The sequence below is a fragment of the Musca autumnalis genome, unplaced genomic scaffold (assembly GCF_047663935.1).
Source record: "Musca autumnalis isolate F117 unplaced genomic scaffold, ASM4766393v1 scaffold_4, whole genome shotgun sequence".
Classification (NCBI taxonomy): Eukaryota; Metazoa; Arthropoda; class Insecta; order Diptera; family Muscidae; genus Musca; species Musca autumnalis.
Window position 1 is genome coordinate 27,742,279 of NW_027411977.1, and position 23,230 is coordinate 27,765,508.

The window sequence follows — 23,230 nt, forward strand, 5'->3', positions numbered from 1 at the left end:
GAATATTTGTTCAGGCCATTATAAGGTTCGTGGATTTTTAAAGAATATTTTTTGAAGCCATTTCTTTTTTGAGAATATTTTTCCAACGACCATCAGGGCTCGTGGATTTTTTAAGAATATTTTTCCAACGACCATCAGGGCTCGTCGATTTTTTAAGAATATTTTTCCAACGACCATCGTGGCTCGGGGATTTTTTAAGAATATTTTTTCCAACGACCATAAGGGCTCGTGAATTTTTTAAGAATATTTTTCCAACGACCATCAGGGCTCGTGGATTTTTTAAGAATATTTTTCCAACGACCATCAGGGCTCGTGGATTTTTTAAGAATATTTTTTTTAAGAATATTTTTCCAACAACCATCAGGGCTCGTGGACCTTTTAAGAATATTTTTCCAACGACCATCAGGGCTCGTGGATTTTTTAAGAATATTTTTCCAACGACCATCAGGGTTCGTGGACTTTTTAAGAATATTTTTCCAACGACCATCAGGGCTCGTGGATTTTTTAAGAATATTTTTCCAACGACCATCAGGGCTCGTGGACTTTTTAAGAATATTTTTTCAACGACCATCAGGGTTCGTGGATTTTTTAAGAATATTTTTCAAACGACCATCAGGGCTCGTGGACTTTCTAAGAATATTTTTCCAACGACCATCGGGGCTCGTGGATTTTTTAAGAATATTTTTCCAACGACCATCCGGGCTCGTGGATTTTTTAAGAATATTTTTCCAACGACCATCAGGGCTCGTGGATTTTTTAAGAATATTTTTCCAACGACCATCATGGCTCGTGGACTTTTTAAGAATATTTTTCCAACGACCATCAGGGCTCGTGGATTTTTAAAGAATATTTTTCCAACGACCATCAGTGCTCGTGGATTTTTTAAGAATATTTTTCCAACGACCATCAGGGCTCGTGGGTTTTTTAAGAATATTTTTCCAACGACCATCAGGGCTCGTGGATTTTTTAAGAATATTTTTCCAACGACCATAAGGGCTCGTGGATTTTTTAAGAATATTTTTCCAACGACCATAAGGGCTCGTGGATTTTTTAAGAATATTTTTCCAACGACCATAAGGGCTCGTGGATTTTTTAAGAATATTTTTCCAACGACCATAAGGGCTCGTGGATTTTTTAAGAATATTTTTCCGACGAACATCAGGGCTCGTAGATTTTTTAAGAATATTTTTCCAACGACCATCAGGGCTCGTGGATTTTTAAAGAATATTTTTCCAACGACCATCAGTGCTCGTGGATTTTCGAAGAATATTTTTCCAACGACCATCAGGGCTCGTGGATTTTTTAAGAATATTTTTCCAACGACCATCAAGGGTAGTGGATTTTTTAAGAATATTTTTCCAACGACCATCAGGGCTCGTGGATTTTTTAAGAATATTTTTCCAACGACCATCGAGGCTAGTGGATTTTTTAAGAATATTTTTCCAACGACCATCAGGGCTCGTGGATTTTTTAAGAATATTTTTCCAACGACCATCAGGGCTCGTGGATTTTTTAAGAATATTTTTCCAACGACCATCAGGGCTCGTGGATTTCTTAAGAATATTTTTCCAACGACCATCAGGGCTCGTGGATTCTTTAAGAATATTTTTCCAACGACCATCAGGGCTCGTGGATTTCTTAAGAATATTTTTCCAACGACCATCAGGGCTCGTGGATTCTTTAAGAATATTTTTCCAACGACCATCAGGGCTCGTGGATTCTTTAAGAATATTTTTCCAACGACCATCAGGGCTCGTGGATTTCTTAAGAATATTTTTCCAACGACCATCAGGGCTCGTGGATTCTTTAAGAATATTTTTCCAACGTCCATCAGGGCTCGTGGATTTTTTAAGAATATTTTTCCAACGGCCATCAAGGCTAGTGGATTTTTTAAGAATATTTTTCCAACGACCATCAGGGCTCGTGGATTTTTTAAGAATATTTTTCCAACGACCATCAAGGCTAGTGGATTTTTTAAGAATATTTTTCCAACGACCATCAGGGCTCGTGGATTTTTTAAGAATATTTTTCCAACGACCATCAAGGCTAGTGGATTTTTTAAGAATATTTTTCCAACGACCATCAGGGCTCGTGGATTTTTTAAGAATATTTTTCCAACGACCATCAGGGCTCGTGGATTTGTTAAGAATATTTTTCCAACGACCATCATGGTTCGTGGACTTTTTAAGAATATTTTTCCAACGACCATCAGGGCTCGTGGATTTTTTAAGAATATTTTTCCAACGACCATCAAGGCTAGTGGATTTTTTAAGAATATTTTTCCAACGACCATCAGGGCTCGTGGATTTTTTAAGAATATTTTTCCAACGACCATCAGGGCTCGTGGATTTGTTAAGAATATTTTTCCAACGACCATCATGGTTCGTGGACTTTTTAAGAATATTTTTCCAACGACCATCAGGGCTCGTGGATTTTTTAAGAATATTTTTCCAACGACTGTAAGGGCTCGTAGATTTTTTAAGAATATTTTTCCAACGACCATCAGGGCTCGTGGATTTTTAAGAATATTTTTCCAACGACCATCAGGGCTCGTGGATTTTTTAAGAATATTTTTCCAACGACCATAAGGGCTCGTGGATTTTTTAAGAATATTTTTCCAACGACCATAAGGGCTCGTGGATTTTTTAAGAATATTTTTCCAACGACAATCTGGGCTCGTGGATTTTTGAAGAATATTTTTCCAACGACCATCAGGGCTCGTGGATTTTTAAAGAATATTTTTCCAACGAAAACCTGGGCTCGTGGATTTTTAAGGACTGTTTTTTTCACCAACTATCAGGAGTCGTAGAATTTTCAAATATATTTTCCACCAACTATCAGGAGTCGTAGAGTTTTCAAAAATATTTTCCACCGACTATCAGGGCTAGTGGATTTTGAAAGAATATTTGTATACCGACTATCAGCTCTTGTGGATTTTTAAAGAATATTTGTATACCGACTATCAGCTCTTGTGGATTTTTAAATAATATTTTTCCACCGACTATCAGGGCTGCTGTATTTTGAAAGAATATTTTTCCAACGACCATCAGGTCTCGTGGATTTTTAAAAAATATTTTCAACGACCATAAAGGCTCGTAGATTTTTAAAGAATATTTTTCCAACGACTATCAGGGCTCGTGGATTTTTAAAGAATATTTTTCCACCGACTATTAGGGCTAAAGGGATTTTTAAAGAATATTTTTCCACCGACTATCGGGGCTAGTGGCTTTTTAAAGAATATTTTTCCACCGACTATTAAGTCTCGTAGAGTTTTAAAGTATGTTTTCCACCGACTATCAGGGCTCATGGATTTTAAAGAATATTTTTCCACTGACTATCAGGGCTCGTGGATTTTTGAAGAATATTTTTATTCGATTTTTGTGGTTCGTGGATTTTTAAAGAATATTTTTAATCGACTATTATGGTTAGTGAATTCGTGGATTTTTAAAGAATATTTTTAACCGACTATTATGGTTAGTGGATTCGTGGATTTTTAAAGAATATTTTTAATCGACTATTATGGTTAGTGGATTCGTCGATTTTTAAAGAATATTTTTAATCGACTATTATGGTTAGTGGATTCGTGGATTTTTAAAGAATATTTTTAATCGACTATTATGGTTAGTGGATTCGTCGATTTTTAAAGAATATTTTTAATCGACTATTATGGTTAGTGGATTCGTGGATTTTTAAAGAATATTTTTAACATTAAGCGTTTCCTTTGCTTACATTATATTCTTATATAACCTAAAATAGTCACAGTGACCAATGAACATTAATAAACCCCTCAATATTTCATGCTATTTTTGTTTTAATTTACAATTTGTTTTTTTTTTTCATTCTACTCACCCGAAAGAAATCCCACGTTGAACCATGCAACAGTGTACCGTATTGCACCTCTGTTTGCATAGCCAAATCCTCGGGTGAATTTATTGGTGTAACCATTCGTTCAACCGTAAGAAAAGCTGCCAAATTGGCTGTATACGATGAGATGAGTATAAGGGTGAAGAACCACCAGACGGCACCGACAATACGGCCAGATATTGAACGCGGTGATATGTCACAACCCTGCTGCATAAAAGCAGCCAATGAAAACCAAAACGAATTTAAAATACTAAAATCATTGACAGCTGCGGATGCTGGTGGTCCACCGCCAGGACCACCCACAATTCCTGTGGCACCTGGTGTTACGGCTGGCATAGGTCCCGGTACTGGTACACCGCCAATGATACCCGGTGGTTGTTGATTTGCCAGTTGTTGTTCGTGATGAGCATGAGTTTCTGCAAAAGAAAAAAACAGAAAAATGGAATTGAAATAAATTCTGGGATAAATTTGTATGTTTTACAAAAAATCAAATGGTTATGTAGTTTCTTTTGTTGTTTTTTGTCCTTTAAATTTCTTTTTACAAAAGCTGCCAAGAATTCCATGAAATAAGAGAAAGGAAAACAATTTAACAAATTCTATAGAAAGGGTGTGTGTAGTCCTCCTGTTTTTTTAAACATGGTTTTTTTAGTTCATTTCTCTTTTAAAGGACATCTTTGACAGTTTATTTTGTCTGAATTTGTTTCGGGTTGCTATAGTAACAAAAGAAATGAGTGACCATCTGACTGTATACATGCATACATATATACAAATATTTGTATGCATGTAAAATGGCTTGGGGAAATATTTAAGAATTGTTGTTTCCATAACATTTGTCCATTAATCTAGACATTCATTTGTGTTGCTAAAGAGTATGCAGGGATATGTGAGCGTATGAGCAATTCTTGGACTTGAGACTTGTGAGCGTGTAGTAAGTATACGCATAAGTGTAATACTGGTTTAGTTATCAATATTCCATAATATTAACACAGTCATTGTGGACAAACGATGTTTTGGATAGCAAATTTTTAAAATTATCCCAGACCTGGATATATACACTGCATTTTGGCACAAATGAATATGGGAACATCGACTTTACCAACAGAGATATACCCTCAGCCTATGTGAATTGAGACTTTTGTCCTCGGAAAGATCGAAGCTATTTAGGTTCATTTATGAATTTTGTGGCCTTTTTTTGGACATTTGAACTTGCCGGAAAAAATGTGGATTAGGAATAAAGTTCAAAAGTTTTGCGGAGGAGGTATTAGAGGGAATGGACCGACATAGTCATTATGGGAGTGGATCTTATTTTAGGAGTCATATCTTTTCGATAGATATAACTCCCAAACTTGTAATTTTAGTGGGTCATCGCATTACTTTTGGACCAGTACGCTAGGAAGCATGGACTTGTCCACGGAAAACATAATATCGCTGTAAACATGACCACAACGAAAAACATCGGTATACATTTCCAAAGTATCTTCAAACAGACTCTAAACTGCACTTAGTCACAATTGAAATTTTGTGTGGGAATTACCCAAAGAAGAGGACCGATATGGGCCATTTTAGAAGTTAAATTAAATTTGAACATAATATTAGGAGATCCAAAGTTTGGACCGAATTAGTTTTCCCGTTCAAGAGATTTAGTGCATGTCATTTTTTGACCGTTATTGCCCATCTTCCAACTTTAACTTAGTTTTGACAAAATATGACGAAGTCTTAATTTTGGACCACATCGGTTGATCATTTCGAGAGTTATCGTGCTCTCCACTCCACTACGTATGGTGCCATAGGGGTTTTTACACCTTAAAAAAACTTTTACCGTCGTAATGGAGGCAGCGAATGCAGGCTGCTTCAACAAAAGCAAAAGAGATTCGAGAGCAGGTCTTAAAGTGAACTTATCCGATATTTTGTGTGTGAAGTACACGAAGGAGTGGACAAACATAGTCCATATTCGAACCTGATCTATATCTGGTAGATATATGAGGTTGTGTAAAGTATGGACCAAATCGGTCACTCCCTTCAAGATTTTTGGTGCGCACATTTTTTCCGAAAATTTTTGAACTATTGTGGGGGAGGTACATGACGGAGTTGACCGATACGGCTTATCTTCGAACTTAAACTAAGTTTGAACAAAATATTTCGAAGGCCAACTTTTGGATCGAATCGGCAGATCCGTTCGAGAGTAACTTGCGCTTCAACCACTCTACACCGTGTCATTGGGTTTTTTTGCACCTTTCAGGCTATTTTCTCAGGAAGTATGGACTTTCCCCAGATGAAACTTGTACCATCGTATGTGGAGCAGAAAATTCAAGAAAATACAAAAAACAAAGCGATTCGAGAGCAGGTCCCAAACTGAACTTTTCCGAAATTTTGTGTGGGAAGTACCCGAAGGTCTGGACCGATAAAGTCCATATTGGAACCTAAAATATGTCTGGTAAATTTTTTCGTTGTGTGATGGTATGGACCAAATCGGTTACTATCTTTAAAAGTTATCGATCGCACAATTTTTCCGAAAATGTTCGCACTCTTGTGGGGGAGGTACCTACAGGAGTGGACCGATATGGCCCATCTTCGAACTTAAACTTAGTTTGGACAAATTTTTGCCATGGCCAAATTTTGTACCAAATCGATTCATCCGGTCGAGAGTTATCGAGCGCACCAGCCAGCCAGATATACAGATAGGCAGACGGACGGACATTGCTATATCGACTCCAAATTGTCTGAACGGATTTCGTCCAAACATACTCGGGGTCTAAAACCATTATATCGGTCGGTTTTAGGCTGGCACAACGACCGATTTTGGGCGACCCTCACAACCTTCGTTTTTTGGCGAGTGATCTTTGGTCCAACAGTCGGGAATTTCAGTCTCCACAGTGAAACATCTGACAATGGTATGGGGGTGATAGACTTTGCAGCTGCAAAAAACATGGTAGTTAGCAGTACCAGATTTAAGCATCTCGATATTCATAAGGGCACGTGGCTGTCGCCAGATCAAAGAACAAGAAATCAAATTGATCACGTTGTGATAGATGGAAGACATGCATCAAGCGTGATGGATGTACGATCGTTCCGAAGTGCAAACATAGACTCGGACCACTACCTTGTTGCAGCAAAGGTACGTACCAGATTAAACGTAGCAAACAAAGTACGGATAGACACAACATGGAAGTTGGACATCGGTAAGCTGCAATCACAACAGGTAGCTACAGCATATTCCACTCAACTGGCGCAACTGCTTAATCAAAGCACTCCTCGTCCCGATAACCTATCAGGCCAATGGCAAAACGTTGCCCACTCGATGCAAACAGCCGAAAAATCAGTACTTGGATAACAGAGACCTCCACCAGGGAATCCATGGTATGACCAGGAGTGTCGTGCTGCTACCGAAGAGAAAAATGCGGCATATAGGGCTACTTTACAATCAGTAGCAACGCGTAGCGCACGAGAGAGGTATCGAGAGAAAAGGAGAGAGGAGAAACGTCTTTTTTGCAGGAAAAAGAGAGAGATGGAAAAGCGGGAGTGCGAACAAATCGAGATGTACAGGAGACAGAAAGAAGTCCGAAAGAGTGAAACATTAAACTGATGGCTTTGGAACTGGCACATCCTCCTGTAGAGACCAGCAAAGTAATCTGGTAACTAATACAGATAGTGTGCTAAGAATAAGGAAAGAGCATTTTTCCAAACTGTTGATATTCAATAGTTGCGAAGTCGACGAAGATACCACAGATCCAATCCCAGATGATGGTATTGAATGTATACCACCCGGCCAAGATGAGGTAAAGACAGCAATAAACCGGCTGAAGAATAATAAGGCAGCAGAAGCTGATGGCCTACCAGACGAGCTGTTTAAACCCATAGGCGGCACGCTGATAAGGTGTATGCATCAGCTAGTTACCTCCATCTGGCAGGAAAAACGCGTACTCGACGATTGGAACCTGAGCATCCTGTGTCCCGTCTATAAGAAAGGAGGTAAGACTTTATGCTCCAACTATAGGGGCATAAGTCTTCTCCCAATCGCCTATAAGGTAGTGTCAGGGATATAATGCGCACGACAAAAGCCTATGGTCAACGAAATAATTGGACCATACCAATGCGGCCTTAGACCTGGCAAGTCCACCATTGACCAGATATTAACCTTGCGGCAAATCCTGGAGAAGACCCAAGAGATGCAGATCGATACTTACCACCTTTTTGTCGATTATAAAGCAGCATTCGATAGCCCGCTACGTTTAATTGTATTCCAAGCCATGAGGGAATTTGGTATCTCCGCAAAGCTCATTCGGCTTTGTAAAATGACTCTGGCACAAGATCTTCAGTTAAAATAGGAAAGAACTTCTCCGAAGAGTTTTGTACCAAAAGAGGTTTCAGGCAAGGAGACAACCTTTTGTGTGATCATTTCAACATCTTGCTAGAAAACGTTATACGAAAGGCAAACGTCAAAAGAAGTGGCACAATCTACACCAATAGCCACATGTTACTTGCTTGTGCCGATGATACAGGCATCATGGGACGATCAGTAAAAGAAGTAACCGATACCTTTATGAAGGTCGAAGGAGAATCTGTTAAAGTGGGTCTGGCGGTAAACGGCGAGATGTATGGTTCCGAAGCCTGGGTACTTGCGCAAGCAGATAAAGCAGTGCTTGGCGTGTTTGAGAGAAAAATCCTTCGAAAGATCTACGGACCAATCTGCGTTGACGGTGAATATCGACGTCGTATGAACCACGAGCTGTATCTCCTATACAACGACATCAATATAGTTAAACGTATCGAGATGCAGCGATTGCGTTGACTAAGCCATATAATAAGAATGAGCGATGATGAACCCGCTAAAAAGGCGTATAAATTCAGGCCACATGGCGGTGCACGCAGAATTGGCAGGACAAAGAACTGATGTCGCAAACAAATGGATGAAGAGATGACAAGGCGCGGTATTCCAGAAAGCGAAACACTAAACAGAGAGAATTGGAGGTATTTTCTTAGTTTGGTCTATATAACAAATGTTCTGTAATGGGCCAGCTAAGTAAATATTAAGTACCGAAGACTTAATACCAAATTTCAGCCATTACGGTGGAATAATGTGCCCACAACATTCAAAATACCGAAAAGTGTGAAGTACCGGCCTATAGGGTGTATATGAAGGCCCGGATCTATACCGACAAATTTAGGGGTGTAAATTGAATACCCCCAACGAAGACTAAATACCAAATTTCAGACATTTAAGTGTGATAATGAGGCTAAAACTAAAAAAATAACTAAAATCGGGAGTTACCATTTTATGGGGGCTATATCAAAACGTGGACCAATATAGCCCATTTGCAATACCAAACATACTAGGAGCAATAGAAACTTCTAAACCAAACAAAAAAGCTTTATCTTAAAAACTGCGAGCTGTATCTTGATTTCAACAGACGAACGGACGGACGGATGTACAGACGTACATGGTTATATCGACTTAGAATTTTAACCTGATCAAGAATATATATATTTATAGGGTCTCCCATTAATATTTCGATGTGTTACAAACGGAATGACAAATTTAATTGTACCCTCCACATCATAGTGTTTCGTAGACGGCCATTTGTGAGAACACTGTGCAACATTTTTGAGCAAATCGCGTGCAAACACCTTCTGTCCAGAATTTTATGAAAGTAGAGGACCAATAGGCAAAACCCATAATTGGGTTTTGTTTTCTTATATCGGGTTCGGTTTTTATGGTCTCATCTAAACATGGTTAAAGATCGAATTTTTAAAACAAATCGGGGCTGTATCTTTGAAACCAATACGAATCTTGTTTTGACATCTGCAGCAAACTTTTAGATAAGGACAAGAAGAAAATATTTGGAGAAATAGTGAACTCGAAAAAACTGCATTTATTGCCTCAAATTTTTTAATATATCTGAAAATTCTATAATTCGTGTATATTTCGCAGCGTATCTCCCAAAATGTTAAATTCTTCTTAATGTTACCTTTTGGGAAAATATCCTCTGGAATGTAATATACAACTCTTCAGAACATTGTATTGTTGTAAAATGCCTCTATCGCCTTATTTATAGCAAATTTTTCAACAACAATTTGGTAAATATTTCAATAATTCATTGAAATACCCAACATAAAAATAAACAGCCTGTGTGAACATTGTTTGAAATAAGTTTTGTAAAAGGTATGTTATGAGATAACCCTTAAACAACGTGAAATAACCATTATGGAGTTTAAGAATGTTCTGAAGAATTGATGGTCACATTATTTGGAAAATTTTTAGAATGGTTACTTGTTTCAACTCCCAACAGTTTAGTTGTCACTGACCAGAATTTAAGAAATGATGTAAATTTTCTATATTTTATCGACACATAAGTTCTACTACTTTAGGGCTACAATATTGCTGAAGACTGCAAAGCAAAATTCTTATTAGTTTCGGAGATAAAGGTCCGATCACTGGAAAAAAGGCTCATTTTAGGTCGGTTTAGATGAGACCATAAAATCTAAACCCCATCTAAGAACACAAAACCCAATTAAGGTTTTTGTTGTCTCAATATGTACTTTCAGAAAATGCCCATTAGAAGTTGTTTGCATTTCCAGTGTTGCACAGTGATATTTTTCAACAAAAAATTTCGGAAGTAGCTCAATGTATAACCTTACAGATGAAGACAAAATATTTTTTAAAATGTTTGGTAGATTTCTTATAAAAAGCTCATTAAAAATTACTTTTTTGTGCTTAATAAGTGACCATAAATCCTTAATGGGGGAGGCTATGTTTTATTGTCCGACATTTTGATAGTAAATATAGGTATCAGCTGGTGTTACCAAATGGTCGAATGATAGAAATGGTCCCTGCCTGGGGTTATATGAGTAATGAGTAAAATGTTTATGTTCCAGTAACCATTATAACCTTATAACAGCAATAATAAGAATATTCTTTGTTACCCTTGGATTTCAATGAACTTTTCAAATATTCTCTAAATTAGATTCATAGCACATTTTTTAACTTGTTAGTCCTGTCAATATCTCTTACATACCAATTTCAACGATTTGGTCTAGTGCTTTCGAAAAATAAAAAAAAAAAAAAATACTTTTTCCCCTATGAACTTAAATTGCTTATGACCCAGCAGCATTGATAATAGTTATCTGCCGTATTGCTCTTATGCTCTGCCTTTTCTTTTTATAGAGGAAAAATTTGTTTGTTTTCGCACACACACACGCTCAAACTATTATGCTTTCTATAGGTTCTGTAGGGAATGGGGGTCTACTGTTGATATTTGATGGCTATGCCTTTGACTTTTTATTCCTCATGACTTCACATACATCTCTTGTATCAGTGAAAAAAAAAAACGTTCATTGAACAACACCAAAAACATGTTCTTTCTAGCAATGTCTGGCTAGATGTTAACAACTTGCAGTACATATGAAGGAGGGTAGTACGTATGAATTGTGAGAATATATGTATATTTCTGTTCAAAGTATGCATGTATGCTCTTTTGTTGTTGTTATTTTTCCCTTGCCTCGAGGTTATCGTGCTTGGCATAAAAAAACTCTTATTTTTTCTCATTTGTTTGTAGATATATCTGGGTCTGTGTTTGTGTTGTATTTTTGTGTTTACTTCGTGTTCTTTTTTGTATTGTATCTTTACGCAAAAATTAAATTAAGGCTCACATTGAGGCCAGCTATCATTATTACAAATACACATGTGTGTATGTAGGTGTACATATGAAATAAAAATAAACACATTTACACATTTGTATGCAGGTTTACGGCTACATCAGAATCTACTTGAAAATACACAGGGCTAAACAAACCATTCCACCCAAAAAGCTGGGCTGCCAGCATAAGTCATTTTAACATGAGTGATTTGAATTTTCTGTTTATTTTGCAGTATTTTTCATGTATTTTGTTGTTTTTTTTATGTACTTCTTGTTGTAGTTGTACGTTTGTATTGGAGGTAGAAACAAGTGGTAACTTTTTTTGCACATACATATGTCCACATGCCTGTATGTGTGTTGCATTTGTTGTTTTTTCATCTTTTCTACCAGACAGACATATGAATATCCTAGGTTCCATGAGCACAACGTGATACAAGAGTGTCACGCACAAGCGTGTATTAAAATTACACATCATGCGTATGACTTGTAGATACGTGAGTAAAACACAACGCAACACATTTATTTGTCAACATGACATTTGTTGCATAAATATATATTGTAGATGCATGTATGTGTGTGTGTTCGCATTCCATGTGTAAAAATTAAACAAGAACATTTTTGTTTGTAATTCATTAAAAAATACCATTAAATATTGTCGTTGCCAGCGGACTATTATTTATGAGGCAGATAGGGTCCTTATTGTAGATGATAAATTATTTTTTATGTTCTGAATAATAGTAATGTAGTCTGTTGGTAATAGGTTCATCATGATGAGCCGAAAATATAGAGAATATTGTGAAATTTATAATTAATTCACGATCAATGCATGAGCCTGACTAAGCAACTTTCTTTTACATCCACCTGGGTGACGCAGGGGATGGAAGATACCAAGCAAAGGCCCTAAACGGCTTTAAAATGGCAAAGTTCGGGATGCATCTTGGTCCCTCGTTCATATCAGGTGGACCTCTCCGTGGTGTCACCTGGGGAGCGTCCCTTAAAAAGTTAAAGACTGGCGGAAAAGAACATGTAAAAAGGCCTGTCGACAGAGATATACACTCAGCCTGTGTGAATAGAAACAATTTTTAGGGGGTTTTCAGAATTTCGGGCTAATGATCTTGCCGAAAATATATGGATGGATCAAATGTTTTGCGGGGGAGGTACCTAAAGGAATGGACCAACATAGTCCATTTTAAAATTGGGATTTTGGGAGTTATTCCTCTCAATAGATATTGCGCCCACCAATAATTTCAATCAGGAAACAAGGACTTGCTCACCAAAAACATAATATCGCTGCAAACATGGCCACTTGGAGTCATTTCTTCGATAAAAATTTCCAAGGATCCCCGAACAGATTATTACCCGAACTTAAACAAAAATGTTGAACATTTCTGTGAGTTGTACCCCAAAAAGTGGACCGATAGGGCCCACTTTTGAATATAAACTAAGTTTGGACAAAATATTTCGAAATCCAAAGTTTGGACCAACTGGGTTGCGCTGTTCATGCTATATCGCGCGTACAATTTTAGGAAATATTTTCGAATATTTGTGGGGGAGGTACTTGAAGAAGTGGATCTTCGTCATCTTATATTTAAAGAAATACTACTATATGCCAATCGTGGACCAACGCAGTATTCGATTCGGGAGTTGTCGTGCGCACCAACCACTACATATGCTGGCTGTAGGGTTTCTTTTTACAGTTGTCGGGCCATTTTCTCAAGAAGTATGGTCTTGCCACTGAAAAAAAATTGTACTATCCTAATAGGGGCCTTGAGCGCAACCTGTTGCAAGAATAATTTTACTTTGAGAGTTATTGTGCGCACCAGCCAGCCAGCCAAACGGATTTCGTGAAAACATACTTGGGATCTAAAACCATTATTTCGATGAGACACATTTTGCCCGTATGAAAGTGTACATACTCTCGTTAGCATAAATACGGAGGGTATAAAACAACCCCGTCTAAAGTTAACGACCCCCGCAAACGTTTTATGGAGCATGATATTCGAATCTACACTTGGAATGTTCGCATTATTTATACGCATTGGCTGATGTACTTGAAAAGTACAAGACCGACATTACAGCCATACAGACATCACAACAGCACCTAAGGGTGACGCCCAGTATTATAGATGCCGTGACATAAATCATGAATTTGGTTGCAGATTTGTTTAAAACGTTTAGTCTACACCCTCACCCCAGTGAATGAAAGACTTTCTGCATTAGGGATACAATTTAAATGCTTCACATCAGCTTTATTTGCGTTCATGCTCCCACTGAAATTAAGGACGAACAGATCGAAGATATATTCTACGAACACTTACAAGAAACATATCACCCATGACATTAAAATTATCTAGGAAAAATTGGAAAAGAGAATATCTTTGGCCCAACAGTTGGGAAATTCGCAGCGGACACAACACGGAAGTAGGACATCGGTAAGCTGCAATCACGACAGATAGCCAGAACACAACTCCACTCAACTGGTCCAATTCCTAAATCAAAACACTCATCGTCCCAATCAGAACAATGGCAAAATGTTGCCCATTCCATAAAAAGAGTGAAACATCAAACTTATGGCTTTGGTACAGGCAAAGACTGGAAAGGGATTTTGGTAACAGATACACATGGTAAGCTAATGATACAGAAAGAGCATATTTCCAAACAGTTGGTATACAATAGTAGCGTGATGGTATTGAATATGTACCACCCGAACAAGATGAGTTAAATACAGCAATAAACCGGCTGAAGAATAATAAGGCAGCAGGAACCGAGAGCCAACTAGCCGAGCTGTTCAAAACCGGAGGCAACACGCTAAGGTGTATGCATGAAAAACCCGTACCCTACGATTTGAACCTAAGCACCCTGCTCCCTGTCCACAAGAAAGGAGATAAGATTGTATGCTCTAACTATAGGGGCATAAGTCTTTTCCCTAATGCGTAGAAGATAGTGTCAGGGATATTATGCGTACGACTAAAGTCTTTGGCAAAGAAATAATTTGGCCATATCAATGCAGCTTTAGACCTGCGGCAAATCCTAGAAAACGACCAAGAGGTGCAGATCGACACTTACCACCTTTTTGTAGCCTTCGACTGCCCTTTACGTTCAAAATATTCCAAGCCATTTATGAATTTTGTATCTCATTACGATTTTACAAGCGATATTTCTTAGGTAAATACATTACTATATTTTCAACTTACCCGCTGGATATTGAACAATTCGCCATTCGTACGGTGAAAATCTCGATACAAAGAACAGCACAATGCTCACACCAATATAGCTGAATATTACGCTCACCTGAAAAGAATATAAAAATTGCAAAATTGATTTTATACAGAGCAGGGATATATATATTTTTAATCACTAGACACTTAGATACATTAAAAAAGGTTTTATTAGTCAGCTTTGGCATAAATTAAATAAGCAAACTTAATGCGGTATTTTTTCCCAAAACAAATATTTTTATGCCGACATCTATAAAATGCATTGATGTCCAATCATTCACCTCTGAATAATTTTTTTTTAATTAGCTAAAATAATTTTAATATCATGGCAGGACTCCGGTCATATGTTTTTTTTAAGTAAAGCTCTCCATTTCTGGCAGAAAGTCTGATTCGACGTATATGGGGAATATGCGGACAGATATGACTGGACCAACTCCACGTGAAACGGATTTCAGTCTAAAGGCTGAGGAAATATCGAGATATACGAGATATATCGAGTGAAAATTTGGGGGAGGTGGTAATTTTTTTTGTGTGCAATATTTTTGGTGGTTGTGGGCAAGTTTATTTGGGGGTGGCATACGTTTTTGTTTCGTGTTGGGGAGAGTGGCAAGTTTCCCCCCTCAACTTGCTCAAATTCGAGAAGAGTTTCACTCGCGAGGGGAATTCGCGCGAGTATTCGGAGCTCTGCATGTCACAGTCATTCTATTTGGACAATGCGTGTACTATAGACTGGTTTTAAAAAATCGATGTTGGATATTTTTATGGATATGAAAATCTGACCCGATTTTCAAATTTTGTAGGATTACTTGTTTAGCCACTACAAAGAACTGGTAAACTGTTTTCATCGTAGTAATCGTTTCAGTTGAACCGGGTCTAAACCGGTTTTAAATCTGGCCTTTCGGTTCAAATAGCCGGAGAACCGGATCAGCCGCCCATGAAAATTATACGTTTCCATAATTGGCACAACAAACACTAACTTTTGACAAAAATTAAAAAAAAAAACGGAGAGTTTTCGTTGGCGTCGTTCCCGTTGGGCTTTCGATTACACATGTGGGTTAAATGGGCTATTGTTGCATAAAAAGACTCTAACATGGAACAACTCCACCAAATGCGCTCCGATTTTACTGGAATTTTATTAAAAAGATACGTATAATTTTCCCTCTTCAAGGAAACTGTTGCTCCGGTTATTTCAGCCGGTTCACCTGAATATATGCGTATTTTCCTTACGAGTATAAGTCCATATAAATGATGTGTTTTTTAGAACCGCTATATCTAATGAATGGTTCCTTCTAGGAAAAACATTATGAAGACTGAATTTGTAAAGAAATTTCCTGTCTACAATATTTGCTCGTTGTTTATTTGGGTGCCCGGACATAACTCCCACGGACATAACTCCCAAAATGATTTTGGGCGTTATGTCCGCTGCCCTTTGCGGACATAACTCCCAAAAATCGTTGGGAGTTATGTCCGTGAAGCAAAGCGGACATAACACCCAAAAAAATGGCGGACATAACTCCCAACGATCTTTTTCTTAATTTACAAATTATTTCTTTGCTTAATTTTGAAATTTATAGTTATAAATTTTAGAGTAGAAGTTAGAATGTAAGCGGAATTATACATTTGAGAAGGCCTAAGTGCCAACCACTATCGAAGTATCCACAAAATCCTCCTGATTTCATAAAATTATTTAAAAACGAAATTATGCCCGAAATTATGTAAGTAGTAGTTAGGAGAAGTTTTAAATTGTAAAAACATTTGTTAAGAAAATCGCGCTATTTTTTCAAAAATATTTTCGTTTTTCAGAAAGTATTTGAATATTTGTAAAAAATCTCGAGATTTTTGTTTTCAAAAATATTTTCGACTTTTTATCTCCTTTAATTGTGAACATATTTCTGAACACTTTTACAAAAACTTTTTATTTTCTTAAATTGTGAAAATATAAAAAACTTTTTATCTTCTTAAATTGTGAAAATATTTTCGTAAAAAAATCGCGCGATTTTTTTCAAAAATATTTTCGCCTGCTGCGCTTTTCGTTTTTATAAAGTAATTGAATATTTTTACAAAAACTTTGTATTTTCTTAAATTTGAAAATATTTTTGTAAAAAATCGCGCGATTTTTTCAAAAATATTTTCGCCTGCGGAGCTTTTCGTTTTTCACAAAGTATTTCAATTTTTTTTATATTTTTTACAAACACTTTTTATTTTCTTAAATTGTGAAAATATTTTTGTAAAAAATCGCGCGATTTTTTCAAAAATATTTTCGACTGCGGCGCTTTTAGTTTTTCAGAATGTATTTGAATATTTTTATAAAAACTTTTTATCTTCTCAAATTGTGAAAATATTTTTTAAAAAATCGCGCGATTTTTTTCAAAAATATTTTCGCCTGCGGCGCTTTTCGTTTTTCAGAAAGTATTTGAACATTTTTACAAAAACTTTTTATTTTCTTAAATTGTAAAAGATTTTTGTAAAAAATCGGGCTATTTTTTTCAAAAATATTTTCGCCTGCGGCTCTTGTCGTTTTTCAGAAAGTATTTGAATATTTTTACAAAAACTTTTTATCTTCTTAAATTGTGAAAATATTTTTTGTAAAACATCGTGCGATTTTTTCCAGAAAGTATTTGTGAATTTTAACAAAAACTTTTTATTTTCCTGTAGGCAGAATTTTTCGTTTAAAATAGGTTTAAAGGCAAATTTTGAATATAGTTCGATTTGAGATGGCTACTACTTATTTTGTACTTAATTTTCTTAAAAATTTTAAATCAATTATACATTATTTATGATATGAAAAATGCATATGAACATAGAGTTAATTTTTAATTTTTTTCTTATACATTTGAAATAAAAATTGTATTTAAATAAAAATCACTTAAATTTTAAAAACGGACATAACTCCCATTGGGACTTATGTCCGCTAAGGGGGGTCGGACATAGCTCCCAAAAAATTTGGGAGTTATGTCCGCAAACCAAGGCGGACATAACTCCCAAAATCGTTTTGGGAGTTATGTCCGTTGGGAGTTATGTCACGGCACCGTTTATTTGTTATTAGATAGCTGAAAAAAAACCAAAAAATACAAACAAAAATGTTTTTCGTTTTTGACCCATAATTATAAAATTGTGAAATTTTTTTTACCTATCGTTTTTACAGAAATCGACTTTTTCAAGGCGCAATATCTCTGGAATGTTTTGCTAAGAAGCAGCATTGACACAGCAAAAAATAAAGGTGCCTTATCTAAATAATGGTTTTAGACCCTAAGTATGTTTGGACGGGCAAAATATGCCTCATCGAAATAATGGTTTTAGACCCTAAGTATGTTTGGACGAAATCCGTTTCAGACAATTTGTCTGGCTGGAGCGCACGATAACTCTCAAACGGGTTAACCGATATGATCCAACATTTAGCTTTCGCAATATTTTGTCCAAACTTAGTTTAAGTTCGAATTTGAGCCATATGGTTTCACTCCACTCTTCCACAAAAGTTCAAAATGTTGCGCAAAAATTATGCGCACGATAACTCTCGAAGGAATTTACCGATTTGATCCATTCTTTGCACATCGTAATATTTCCACCAGACATAGGTCAAGGTCGAAGATGGGTCATATCGGTCGACTCCTTCGGGTACCTCCCACACAAAATTTCGAAAAATTGCAGTTTAAATAACTCCTCCCGAATCGTTCTGATTTTTGTCGTAACAACTTGTATTCGCCATCCCCTTTACGACGTTACAAGCTTTTTTAGGGGCAAGACCATACTTCCTGAGAAAATAACAAAAAAAAAAAAAACATTGTTCCACAACATCCCAATACGGGACAAGGGAGACTTCTCTCATATCAATGAGTGCACCCCGATTCATATTAGCTCAATGATATGGGACCTACTCTTTATCGCCGAGTCCGAACGGCGTTTCTAAAGACACCACTTGTAGAGAAGTTTTACAAGGCTGAAATACTCAGGAAATGTCGCCAACATTCCTGAGGGGTATTTGCCACCGTTGAAAAATTTTTGATGTTGCCTGGCCGGGGAATCGAACCACCGACCTTCGGCGTGCAAGGCGGGCGTGCATGACATTGCACCACGGTGGCACCCAATAAAAATAAAATAAAAAAAAAATAACCCGAAAGCTATAAAAACCCGCTATGGACCCATGTGTTCTGGATGGAGCGCACGAACGGACAAACCGGTTCGGTCCAAAACTTGTCAGTCGTAATATTTTGCTCTCGAACACTTTGCATATCGTAAAATTTCTTCGAATATTAAATGAAATTCGAAGGTCATGGTAGAACAAATACAAGGTAAAGTTAATACTACAACAAATACAACTCGAACAACAACCACAAAGGAATTTGTTTTTGTTTGTAACGTTACTGCCAGTTGTTTTTGTAAACAAAACAAGGAAATGTCTATAAATTAATGGAATTTAAAAAATTAATAATTTTTCACATTTGGTTGTCTCTTTGGAAAACATGAATGAAAATTCGTTACATTTTCAATTTTTATGTTTCCACATCATTCCACTAAATGCATAAATTCTCGCAGAAAGTAGAATTCTTGCAGAAAAGTTTGGGGTCGCTGGAAATTCATAGAAAAAGGAGAAGCTGTTTCAATGTTTTGTTTTAGAAATCAAAGAAGCACATGTTTATTAGGGCTTTATTTTTTTAAATTTTAACAAAATACCTCGCATGTTAACAAACGTTGTATCGCCTCTACAAGCGGGGATTTACTGCGCGGCTCATCGTTCGAACTTGGAGGAGGTTACATATCATTGATATGAAGAAGTCTTTCTGGGAAATGATTTTTTCCGAATGATATATTTTTTTCTCAAAAAATATATGTTCCTAATGTACATCGAATTAGAAATAAATGTATAAAATGTCATATGAAATTTGACACTAACGTTACAACCCAGTTCAGTCAGCTGTGTATTGCTGCTACCTTTTCTTATTCTACCATGTTCGAAGGTGGTGCTTATAGGTCCACTACTTCCGGTGCCTCCCCCGCAAAAGTACGAAAATATTCGGTAAAATGGTACGGGCGATATTTCATAAACAGATCAACTGTGACCTATCGAGATCCGAAGTTTAGACAAACTTTGGATCTTTTATCCAAACTTAGTTTAAGTTCAAAAGTGGTCGGTACATTCATTGGGGTACCACCTACACAAATGATCATCATTTTTATGCGATTAAGGTCTATTCAATGATCCGTTGGAAATTTTTACCGAATTTACTCATAGTGGCCTTGGTTACAGTGATATTATGTTTTTTGTAGGCAAGCACATTTGTCCTGATATAATGGTCCAAAACCTCTAAATTATATGGTGACTTACTGAAATAACAGGTGGTCGCGATATTTATCGGGAGGAATGACTCCCAAAATAAGACTCACTTCCAAAATGGACTAAATCGGTCCATTCCTTGAGGTACATTCCCCGCAAAACTTTTGTGTTGTTTTTGCTGTAAAGCAGACCAACCAAATTTTCGTGTGTGCATTCGTCAAAATTCGACGACACATACAAGTGGAAGAGGTTTGAATTGTTTTCGCAGACACTTTCGTCGGAGTTGTATGAGGTTGCCAAGGAAAAACTTCTCATTGAACTTTTTTCTTTGCTTACCTTTATACTTCGAGCTGACGATTGATGTTTGGGTATAAAAAGTTTCTTGTTGAAGAAGTTATTGAAAAATAACTTCGGTGGAGAATATCCACAAACAAGAAACAAGGGAACTGATGAGATCCAGTGGCGTGGATCGAAACTATTGTATTCCCTGCCTTACCCCTTGGCGGACAATGCCAAATCTTTTCCACTAATAAAATAGTTGTTTTAAAATATTAAAACAACAACAATGGGATTAAGCCAGACTATTTTGAAAAAACAAAATTGCAAACGCTATCCCAATAAAAAAAACGCCACAATGCTTCAAATTTAATCCAAATCCATATTTTTGTCGGTTCGTACTTTCACAATTTTGAAAACTCCCTAAAGACATAGGTTTTTTATATATCTCTGACAGCAAAGCCGACTGATATTTTTTTTACTTGTTTGTCGACAAATGTATACGTCCAAAAAGGCCCAAAAAAGCTAAAATTCCCCTAAATGAGAGTTCTCAACAAATTTCAAAAAATAGCTGGTTTTTAACATTCTCATTCCTTTCCAACCTTGCGACCTAGTTGTATTAATTTACATGCGTGTATGGAATCCAAATAATTTTCTTAGTTACATCTCCCAGATACATAACTAATTTTTCTGTTGAATCCAAAGTTAGTAATACAATAGGCATCTTGATTTCATTGTCAACATCATTGTAATATTGTTGCTTGTCTTTTTTCATCTGGCTCATCATAACACATACAAACACATATCAAGTTCTTTGTGACATGAATATTCCAAGGTCTCAGGCATTATTATCATACCTTTGTGTGTCTACTACATACACATGAACATATGTATTAATGTGAACTATGAAACGAACAAGAAATACACCCATTCAAATAACAACACATTATTCTGTACAAAACATTCGAAAAGCTTATAAATATGAAACTGTCTAAATGAAGGCATAACAATAGAATAGCAGAGAATACGGTAGCTTCATTAAGTTGGACTTGTTTTGGAGAACAAAATTGAAACTGAAATTCTATGAATTCATATGTATGACAAATTACAATGATAATATCGGATTGATATCAAAGGAGAAACGGAGACAAAAGCCACAAACTATCAATTGGAATTTAAGCTACCTGTGGAAGGACATTCCCCAGGCAAATAATGACATAGGAAATTCAATAAGACCAGTAGCATTAAATACAGCTGTTGATATATAAGACAACAACAAATAATTGGTAGGGTTTCTGATGTCTTTTGTTTTGGCTCTTACACATGACCTTGATGTGTGTGGTATATTATATTATTAAATAATACACAGTCACACACACAAACACATTCCAGTGAATATGTTTTTACATGAGCTAGGGGAAAAGAAATAAATGACAAAATAACAATGTGCGGAAAGCCGTATAAAAATGTATTACATGGCTAATGTTATTTAATCCGCTATACCTACATACGGTATATGTGTATACAAATATGTTACAAGTAAAAGTAAGCAAGTATACATGCATGTTCATATGTACGCATCCATGTGCTTTGGAGCAACAATCAGGTATAACATAATCACTCCTACTCACTCATGTAAATAAAATATCATTGAATAATAATACCATGGGGGACTTAAACTCATGCTGGTTATACTCGTATTTCATGCTACCTTCAAAAACAAATGTTAAGGACTCTGGTTCTAAGCTCTTGCTAAATAGAAGAAAATTTGTTTTTGTTTGTACAACAATGCTGTAGAAGGAATGGGTGGTTGGATGGAAGGTGGGAGGAATATAAATAAGACCATTAATTTTGTATTGAATTGAAGTTTCCTTCTCATTTCTTATGAATAGAAATAATTTCAATTTTCTTCTATATTGTTTTATTTTCAGAGTAACACAGCAGATATTGAACAAAATAGTTTCTGGGGGCATTATGTCGGTATTATATTTTAATACAAAATAAGTAAGTACATATATGAATAATATCATACCCTGCATTAATGCAGAAATAAACAAACAAAATTTATTAGCCATAGAGGAGTAAATGTTTTTTTATTAAACAATTTGGTATAGTAAGTGATATGGGGGATTATAAAAATAGATCAACAGTCATGATTAGAATAAACAAGACCAAAAACATTATTGACACTTGCATTTCTACTTCCGCTTGTTGCATGCTAACTGTCAATACTAAATATTAAATTTAATGTACTTCCGTTAGATAATGTGGCTTAAACCTTCTTGGGAATATATATATTTAAGCCATTTCGGTATGGTAATGTGGGTGCCACCGTGGTGCAATGGTATGCACACCCGCCTTGCACGCTGAAGGTCGTGGGTTCGATTCCCCGGCCAGCCAACATCAAACTCTTTTTAACGGTGGCAAAATACCCCTCAGTAATGTTGGCGACATTTTCTGAGTATTTCAGCCTTGTAAAACTGTGACGTAGGGGATGGAAGATACCAAGGAACGGTCCTTACCGGTTTTAACATGGCAAAGCCCAGGATTTATCTTCGTCCCTCTTTCATCTCAAGTGGACACTGACCTCCCCGTGGTGTCACCTGGGGAACTGCCTTTAACACCCGTTAAAGGTAGTGAGCTAACATGTGCCGCGCGTTCACCCATAAGAACGTTAAAAACTTGGGTTTGGGCGTCGGGTTAGTAACCCTCCCCTAGAAAAAAACAGCCTACTATGAAAAAACGAAAGAAAAGAAAAACAAACCCCTCTAAAGTTGACGAACCCCGCAAACGTTTTAAGGACCATGATCTGCGAATCTGCACCTGGAATGTTCGCACTCTTTATAGAGAAGGTGCAGTCTTCGCATTGGCAGACGTACTTGAAAAGTACAAGGCCGATATTACTGCCATACAGGAAATACGATGGATTGGGAAAGGCGTCACAACAACACCTAAAGGTGACGCAC

General features: G+C 36.6%; 1 protein-coding gene across 3 annotated transcripts in view; it reads right to left on the reverse strand.

The window, feature by feature from the left end:
- The window catches only part of GluRIB (Glutamate receptor IB), a 323,616-nt gene that overhangs the window by 37,148 nt on the left and 263,238 nt on the right, over positions 1-23,230 (reverse strand). For all 3 annotated transcript variants that reach the window (XM_073983938.1, XM_073983939.1, XM_073983937.1), the window contains exons 12-13: positions 14,693-14,789; positions 3,850-4,280 (exon numbers count right to left, since the gene is read on the reverse strand). In XM_073983938.1, coding sequence (XP_073840039.1) covers positions 3,850-4,280; positions 14,693-14,789 — 528 coding nt within the window. The remainder of the gene's footprint in view (positions 1-3,849; positions 4,281-14,692; positions 14,790-23,230) is intronic.